Below are 10131 nucleotides of genomic sequence, written 5' to 3' on the forward strand. Positions count from 1 at the left end.
TGGACTGAGAACCGATAAAGGGTTTCTACTAGCAGGGGTCTTATTGAATGGGGCTGTTTTACCGGGAGATTTAATGTAGGTAGCCTAGTCGTATTGGTAGAATCCTAATTACTGAAGCAGCCATTTGTCGGGAACTTATTAGCAGTTTTGTCTAGAGCCCCTTTTGACAGATCTATTTTGTTGGTGTTGTTCTGACGCCTCACTTTTTTGAGTTAGTAAATGTTTATTGTTCTATTTCACACCAATCACTCGACATTTGTCAGCATAGTAAAATAGTTTTTCACTGAGGCATGTAGTATGTAGACCAAAGGTTTAAAACTTAAACATTGGATCTTGTCCTGATAAGTCTAGTAAAAAAGCTGACCCCCATCACCCAAAAGGATATGGAAGTTGTCAGTGGCGTAGGCAGGGGGGGGGGTCATAACCCCCCCACCCCCATAGACCCCTCGGTATATATAAAAAGTATGAGGGGGGGTGCAAATCGAAAGTTTGAGGGGAGGGGGGGGGTGCAAATCGAAAGTTTGAGGGGGGGGGGTGCAAATCGAAAGTTTGTCCCCGGGTAAAAATTGGAACCCCCCCCCCCCCCCTTGAGACGATCCTGGCTACGCCACTGGAAGTTGTACATTTAGATTATAATTGAAGAGGGTGAAAGTAGGATGGGTCATTAACAATTTATCACGTAAAGTTCTGTATTTTGGTACCTTTAACCTTAACCCTCAATGTTTGTGCATTAAATTAGAGCAGGCAAAAAGTCACAGGGCTTAACTTTACGCACTTGCACTTTTTGCATTAGTGGCAAAGCTTATCTGGATAAGGGGTCATCCATAAATGACGTCACACTCGTAGGGGGGAGGGGGTCTGTAATTTTGTGACGATGTGTGATGAGGGGGAGGGGTTCAGATGTTGCGACGTCACACTTTTGCATTATAAAAAAGCAATGTTAGAAAACGAATTTTAGACGTTATTTTGCGTTTTAGATAACTGTTTTAATAAATTGTAGATCTAATAGTTTAGACAAGATTTTAGAAAAATATCAACATTTAAAAAAAAATTCAACTGCAATTTTGAGGGGGGTTGTAGGTTGAGGTGTGGCGTCATTTTAGGGGGGGGGGGGTCCGGCTTTTTGTGACGACGTGTGACGGAGGGGGGAGGTAAAAATCGTCAAAAAAAGCGTGACGTCATTTATGGACGACCCCTAAGACCCCCAATATTTTTGTGGATGTCATAAATTGATGACCCCTCACCGCATGATAGTCCAAAGAGCAATAGCTTTTGCATATGATGTAGAAAATATGACAATATTTATTATTTATTTATTGCTAGGTTGCTTCACAAAAACTTGAAAGTTCTTCCACACAGAACCATTGATGCGCATAACTGCCAAACCTATCTAACAACCAGCAGTTACTCAAGCTGATTCTCTGTAGTGCAGATGGTATTCTAAGTCCCTTAATATAACAAGTGAAGCCATAGAGACAGTAACTTATAATGCATACAGCTGCACAAGGTATTAAATACTTCAGTGGAGTTTGCTAGGTAGAAATTATCTTTCAAATACAAAATTTTACAACATTGATGGGTTTAAAAAAATAAAATAAACAAAGCATTTCTTATCAATACTTTTATTGAACTAGCATTCGTTATGTAAAACACTAGTTTATTATAAAACAACAAAAAAACAAAAAAAAAACAAGTTTCCAAGATATTCTTTTTCAAATTGTAAAAGTATATCATTTGAAAGTAAATTAATAACAGAAATAAAACTTTTTGGATGAGCTTTGGTTTAAAAAATAAACAGATTTGTACATATAATAACATGTTTTTAAAAAAAAATGTTATACAACACAAACAGTCTCTACATCTTCTGTGTGTAAAATAATTACACCAACTTTTGATATATTTTTAATTTGTATGAATTTTGTAAAACAACATTACCAATGAATGTGAAATATGAATATTTAAAAAAAACAATCTTATGTGAAGATCTTTTGAGTAATTTAAAAGTCACAACAACATGAAAACTGTCAAGGGTTTCTTAACAAAAGACATGATGATTTTTTAACTTCTGACATCAGAGAAAGTCAAGTCATCCCCCCCCCCCCCCCAAACACATTGGCATAACCTTCTCCCTAATTTCAACTTTTAAAAAAAAAATCTTTTAAAATACTATAGAGCTGGTTTAAGATTAACTTGTATATAAATTTACAGTTTACAAAAAGTCTGGGGAAGCTTAAGCACTGCTGAAATTCAGTTTAAAAATTTCCCTTTGAAATGTGTGATTCACTTTATTAACCCCCTCCCCTCAGATAAAAAATAACCTATCATCCAAGGAATGTGACATTATTTATGGATAAACCCTCACATACAAATGGTATAATTAACTTCTTAAATGCATAAAGAGTAAAGCTTAAAAAAAACTAAACAGCACCCACCAAAAAGTTGAAAAACAGCAGGACCATAGCATTTTAGTGGTGATTAAAACACACCACTAAAGGAAAAAAATACTTCACCTAACAAAGAAATATAGTTATGCACACATAAAATCTGTTAGCTGAGATTCTTAACAGCACCAAAATATGTGCATTAAATAGCACAGGATAATACTTTTGATGTACTTTACTGAACTTAACCTATTAAAGTTATTAACCTTATAATTATAATGAATAAAACCAAATTAATAAAGAAATACTTGTAAAATTGATTACCTTGAATCTTAATAAATTCACTGTTTTATTGCTACTTAAACAGTAAAAATGGTAAAATTCTTAAAAATTGAAATAATGAAACATTTTTCAGCCATTTTGAAGTTTAAGCCATGGGCTACAAATTTAGAAAATATATTCCACAAATTAAAAAACAAAAAGTACACAACACTAAAATGTTTTAATCTATGTAAAAGTAAATGTTCATTAATAAGCAGCGTCAGTAACAAATATTATTAAAATAGTGTAAAATGTAAGCAAAACAAAGAAAATGCAAGTGCATGCTATGTACAAAAAGAGTGCGAAAAAAGGTGCTTTAATAAAAAAAAAATGAGCCATTTTGAAAAAAAATAAAAGAATGGATTGACAAGGTTTAAAAATAACTTGTGGTTGGGATTTTAAAAAGAGTATGGTATAGGCAATTATATATTGGCTATAGTGCAACACCTTTAGAGTATAATACATAAACATAATATACATGGAATTCAAAAACTGGAAATAGCAACATAAAAAAACACCAGGTTTTCCGAGGTTGGAAAGAAGCTAAATAAATGTATTAACAAGGAGTATTTTGAAGAAAAAGGATAACAGAAACAGACTTGTGCTGCGCTGAAATGACAAGTGGCAACCAAAAAGAAAAAAATATAAGTGCCATTTTTGTCATTCATTAAAAGAAAGTGTAAAATAAATGTACACAAATGTAGTAGAATCAATTACATTCAAATTATAATACATCAAGTAATGTTTAAAAGTTACTTTAACCTACACTTCTTAGGAATACAATAGAGGAATATAACGACCAAAAGTTTAAAATAAATCATTAAAATATAATATTCACAACAATACTACTGAAAATCAAACTTACTTTTTACAATAAAGTTTTTGATTTAGAAATAAAAAGAACACAATGACTGCCAATCAATATTACCCCCAATAATTAGTTCACTTTAAAAAACTCCAATTTTAGATGCTTGGGTAGTTTACATCTACGAGATACAGTGGTACCTTGACATACAAGATTTTTGAGATACAAGCAACAGAGCTAGTTAAATTTTGCTCTTACAACACACACGAGCAAAATTTGATATACAAGAGAACGGATTAGCAAGTTTAACAGCCTGAGGGAAAAAACACCATGAAAAAGTTGCAACTGATTGCCGTTTGGATTCTTTCTATGAGACTTACATAACTAATAAACAAACCTCCTTGGACAGGTCTATGTTTATTTTAACAGCCTGTGTGGACAAGTCAGGTAAAAAAAAAAGCAAAGAACAGCCATAAGAAAAGCAAGGATGAAAAGTAATCCATAGTAACAAAAAGTATTTAGGTTCAATTTACGTTTTACCTTACGTTAACATTAGAGATAATGTTAAGTGTTAAGAGCATAAGGAGTAAGTAAATTAGAGTGATTGAAAGATCTTAGCATTAATGTTGAGTAAGTGAGCAAAGTGAAGCTCCTCAGTTTATCTCCGTCACCCTACACTGGGTCTACATCTCTTCCAGCATCTTCCATATGCTTAAGTCAGCTGATTTTTTTGAAGAAAAAACATTTTATTGCACCAGTTTATTTCTTTGCAATGTCCATTATTATGTTATTAAACAATGTTTATTATATATGAAAACATTTTTCTTATTTAAAAAAAACTTCTATAAAAACAACTGGGGTGGCGTTTGGTGAGGCTGGAATGAATTAATTGCATTTCAATTGATTTCAATGGAGAAAATTGCATTGAGATACGAGCAACTTGACAATATGAGTAATGTTAAGGAACTAAAACTTGTAACTTGAGGTACCACTGTAATGTTAAAAATGTATTCTCGCTTTTGGAATCAGATGAGTATTTAGAAGTACATCTAATTTTAATCTAAATAAAAACAAATTGTTGATGAACAGTTAAAAATGTACATATTATTCCTAATCAGAATACAACACAGGTGATGCCAAACAAATTATAAAATTTAATACTTTTTGTTTTGTAAATTTTTGAAACCAGCAGATTGCAGTTCAAGGCACAAGAAAAAAAAGTTAATACTTGTATTTCACCAATGAATTATATAGTAACAGCTTAACACAAATAGTATTTATTCCCATATTTTTTCACAAACCAGGAAATTGAGCAGCATTTGTAGCACACAATAAAAATCAACAGGATTGAGATCAAAAACCTAATAACAATAATAATTAATTTAGTAATTACCAGAAGGATATGACAAAATTAAAATGAAGTTTTACTTATACAATAATTTTCAATAAAAATAAGAACAACCTAATATCATAACCGGGTAGATATAAATTACCAATGGTGTATATGTCAGCTTTACAGGAATGTCAAGCAAGTATGGTTTTGCATAGTAAACGACCTCAAAAAATTAAAGAAGTGTTTATAGATATAACTGCCTTATAAGCAAAATAAAACTCAAAAAAATATTTACATGTCGTGCAAAATAATACACAACAGCCCTTACAGCTTAGCTCAAAGATTGATCAATCATGAATGCTGTTATTATTGTTAAAAGAATCATTCATTGCATCAGGACTTTCATTTCTCATCGATACAGTTTCCTCAGCCTCCTCGTGGTTTGGGTCTCTTTTCTTTACACATTCAGTTTCAAACACATCTTTAAGCCCATACAGGATACAGATGATGTTTTTCACAATCAGAGGTGACACCTCCATATTTTCTTTGTACCACAGAAGAAGGCGAATGGCCAGCAGGGGGGCATTGATGATGAAAATGTGAAAAAGGTTGTTGAGGATGCTCTTAATTGGGGCCACAGGCTGTAATCCATAATGACTACCGCTTAGGATCATCAAAGGCACAACAGGAAAGACTAAATTTGCACATGCAATAACAACTATTGCCCATACAACTGCAGGTTCAACTACATCTTGGCTTAATGTGAAGAATATTGTAAGGACATCAACAGCGTCGATGATGTCAAATGGAATTATAGCTGTCAACACATTAATTTGGTGACGAACATAAGTTCCAGAGTCTGAGTCATGATGAGCAGCAACCAGTAACAGAAAGACCAGCCCTGACATCGCTACTGTAAATTTTAAAATGTTTCTCCCCAAAAACATTTCAGGCTGGATTTCAAATGCCAGGTCCTTGTAAATAATTCCAACTCTGGCTGCCAGAATAACTGAGTAGACCAACCATGCAAAATAGCTCAAAGGAAAGCTTCCAGGTTCAACGCGCGACTTCATTGCTTTATGTATGGAGGAATTAGCATCATGGACAAATTTCAGTTCTCTATACGAGATGAAAAATGTGACCAAAAAACTTAAAATGACAGCAACATCTCCAGCTATCCATGCATACCAGTTGTGGTTTTGATAGTGAACCAGAAAGTAATCCAACACACAACCTTGTAGACAAATAAGGATAACAGCAAGAACACGACTAGGCAGAAGGAAGCAGATGTTGCAAAGTTTTCGTTTAGAATTTAAAGTGAGCATTGTAGCTGTTCTGTTTTTTTTCCTGGAGATGTTTTAATTGTTCTTTCCAGCACGAGTTTTAAATGTTCGAAATGCCGCACATTGCTGTTTTTACTTGTTACTGCTGTTCTAGCTGAGAACTGAAAAGGATATTACACAACTAAATAAAATCATAGGCCTATAGACTATAGCTCAAATTAGTTATGTAACTTTCTTTTTCTTCGTTCTTAATTTATGTTGGAAGGGATCTCCTCCAACACAAAAAGTATATGTGTCAACTGGTTATGCGCCATTGAGGCAATTGACTCCGATTTCAGCCTGCTTTTCTTTTTAGAACCAAGAACAAACTACAAGGCAGCAGTTGTTTGATTTTGGAGTTGTCTCTCCTAGAAGAGTGGCTGTCCCCAGCTAACGAGCCTCATCTGCCCGAAGGTTTGAACTTGAGACTTTTCAGTTTAGCAACCATAAGGTTTACTGACTCCACCATGCCGACCTCCGTTATGTAACCAAAAAAAATTTAGTTCAAATTATTAGAAAGTGGGCTTTTTCAGAAGATCTCTCATGGAATTTCTGCACAGCCAAACATTGCTTGTCTTTCGAAAATGAAACTTCAGGTTATAATTAATAATTTATTAATATGGCCATTTTGGCCTAAAGGTTAGATGAAAGTAAATAGCCTTAAAAACTTACACTTTATTAGTAATATTTAGTTAGGCCCAACAAGTTCTCTGCAACAATCTATTATTAATATTTACTACTTAGTTAGGCTATGCCACGATGGGTACTATTTAATTATAGGCTATTGTATAGGGTAGTGGCCTATGATACTACATAATTCATAAAATTCAAATATTAGGCCTAGATACTTAAGTTTAGATAGGCCTAATTTACCAATTTAAAAAATTAGGACCTAAATGTAAAAAAAAGTATTCGTATTACTAGATAGAGATAGATCTGGTAAAACCTGGCTTTAGTTTAGCCGCCGCAGTTACACTAGTACTAGAATCTAGATCTAGTAACTAAGTTAGTAACTAGTTAGCTTGGTAATCTATCGCTTTAGGAAGTAAAATCGCCCGCGACTAGTAATGTGAAAAACAGGTGACTCCTTAAATTTCAATAATTATTTCACATTTATAGGAGGATTTTAGTTTTGAAAAATACAAAAATGTTCCCTTGTTTCATTTAAGTACCTGTTTTTAAACAGTTGAATTAAAACTTTTCAGTAATAAATAAAGACTAGCTATGTTTCCAACAGATGCAACCATGCTCATTTACTATAGGCCTATATAGCAGCCATCTTGTATAAGTTTTTATTTTTGTAAACTTCTAGCGGGAGATTCAGGGGAAGCCCCTCTATTTTACAAATGGCTGCTGTTTATATAGCAAATCTTGCTTGCAAACACTGCTGTTTAAAGTTAATATCTGGCCTATAGGCCTTTTGACATATTATTAATATTTAGTAGTAGTAGGCCTATTATTTAATATTTAGCCATTGATTTAGGTTTATTAATAATAATAATTATTATTAATTATTCATTTATCTATTTGACACAAAATGTGACACAAATGTATCACAATATACTTCTACTAAAGCCTTGACAATGAGGTAACTTTTTCGAATCTAGCCGCTGGCGATTTTACGTACCTAGAATCTAAAAGAGGTAAAACTAGTAAAAGTTAAGTCTAAAATCTAGGTAATCTATTGTTTTAGGTACGTAAAATCACCCGCGGCTATTAATGTACAAAAAAGTTAACTCATTGTCAAGGCTTTAATAGAAGTATATTGTGATATATTTGTGTCAAATATTAGGCCTACAGATAAATGAATAATAAACCTAAATCAATGGCTAAATATATCAATATAGATTTAGGCAAGAAATTATCTTTAAACAGCAGTGTTTGCGAGCAGGATTTGCTATATATAAAAAGTGGCCATCTGTAAGTTAGAGTGGCTTCCCCTGAATCTTGCGCTATAAGTTTACTATAAAAAAACGAAGTGTCTATTCACAGTCGACTGTGAATAGCCGTATTGGGGCTATTCACAGTCGTATTCACGTGACCATTTTTCATAGATTTAATGTTAAAAATACCTAACTAGGTATGAAGATGTGTGGTCGAGAGGTCATTGGGAGTGGCTGCCGTGCCAGAAGGAGTGGGTTCAAATCCTTCAGATGCCCTATTTCTATGACTCTTAATTAGTCTTAATGTACGCCTCTCAATCTTAATATGAGAATATTTTTTCAGTTACTTAAGTTACTCATCGAAGGGTTACTTTTGTTAATTTTTTTTGTGACGTAATTGTTGGCATATCAACAAAAAAAAAAAAAAAAAAGAGAAAAACACAAAAGTGTGATGGAAACTGTGAATTATAGCTGATGAAAAAGGACATCCTATTTCACCTGATATTTATTCTATGTGATAATGTGAATTTTTAATGATAATTGATAAGTGAATAGCAATGTGAACAACCAACTAAACTTTTCGATTTGCACCCCCCCACTCAAGATTTCCATTTGCACCCCCCTCCCCTCAAACTTTTGATTTGCACCACCATTTTGGCGCCCCCCCCCCCCTCTCGCTACGCTACTGTCTATGACCTACGTAGCCTGTAGCAGATATGTCTGATATGAGCATAAAAGCTAAACTAAACTAAACTTTTTTATAACAAAATATAAATAGCACTGCTCTCTTAATCTATACCTCATTCCCCAGTCACAATAAATGCTTTTATTATTTTAAGATATTATTCACAGTCGTATTTAGCATGAAATGACAGCCGACTGTGAATAGCCGTATTGGGGCTATTCACAGTCGGCTGGGAATAGCCCCAATACGGCTATTCCCAACCGGCTGGGAATAGCCTTGGCCATAAACAAATTAACAAGATGGCTGCTATAGTAAATGAGCATGGTTGCATCTGTTGGAAACATCGCTAGTCTTCATTTATTAGGCCTACAGATAAGTTTTAATTCAATTGTTTAAAAACAGGTAGATTCTACATAAATGAAACAAGGGAACATTTTTGTATTTTTCAAAACATAAATCCTCCTCAAAATGTGAAATAATTATTAAAATTTAAGGAGTCACCTGTTTTTCACATTACTAGATCTAGTCGCGGGCGATTTTACGTACCTAAAAAAAAAATTAAAAATAGTAAAATCCTAACCTAAGCTAAACTAAAACTAAAAGAGTAAAACTTACTAAAACGATAGAAAAATCGTAAAACGTCCAGCTAGCTTAGTAGCTAGATCTAGATTCTAGAGTAAAATGTGGTGGAGAGTGAATTAATTAATGAATAGGCCTATGTCTTTAAATATGAGTATATATTCGTATATATTAATAAAATATTATAGATAATTGAATAATAGATCACCTGAAATTAATTTTTGGTTCGAGATAGTAAATGTGTACAAACGGCAGCCATCTTAAGAAAATATTATTTATTTAGAGTACTTTCCCTTTCATATGAATATGTATTCAAATATGATTGTCTTGTTATATATATAATATATAGTCCTACAAAGCATTTTTTTTTTTATCATTTTGACATTACTATTTACTATTTTCATTTCAGATTTTTCTTTTCTTTTATTAGTGATTCTATCGTAAATTATGGCATTTTTTTTTTTACTTCTCTTTACCTTAATTAAACCCCAACCTCAATCGAATTTTCGTTTCAATGTCACAAAAAGTCATATAATATAAAAAAAAAAATTAGTTTCGCTCTGCCTTACCTAAGATCTCTAGCCATAATTTTGACAACAATAAATGTTTTTCATCATTTATATAAATTATCTACGGGAGGGGGTGGGAAGGGAAGGGCTTATCCCCTATCCGAAGAGATGCGTGAAAGAAATTCTTCACACAATTTATTTTTAAGATTAGACAAAAGAGTTAGGCGGTAATGCCAGTATTTTTTATTATGTAGTATCGATGACGTCATTGCATCTTATTTGTCTTTCGAGGGTAGTAAAACCCTCACCAAAT

General features: G+C 33.1%; 1 protein-coding gene across 1 annotated transcript; it reads right to left on the minus strand.

The window, feature by feature from the left end:
- Window positions 1-4943: 4943 nt before the first annotated feature.
- Window positions 4944-6261, minus strand: LOC131938587 (uncharacterized). Its single transcript, XM_059296691.1, has one exon. The coding sequence runs from the start codon at window positions 6163-6165 to the stop codon at window positions 5188-5190; it is 978 nt and encodes a 325-aa protein (XP_059152674.1). The 5' UTR covers window positions 6166-6261; the 3' UTR covers window positions 4944-5187.
- Window positions 6262-10131: the final 3870 nt, after the last annotated feature.

The sequence above is a fragment of the Physella acuta genome, unplaced genomic scaffold (assembly GCF_028476545.2).
Source record: "Physella acuta isolate Inbredline_101_S28 unplaced genomic scaffold, ASM2847654v3 ptg000250l, whole genome shotgun sequence".
NCBI classification, from domain to species: Eukaryota; Metazoa; Mollusca; class Gastropoda; family Physidae; genus Physella; species Physella acuta.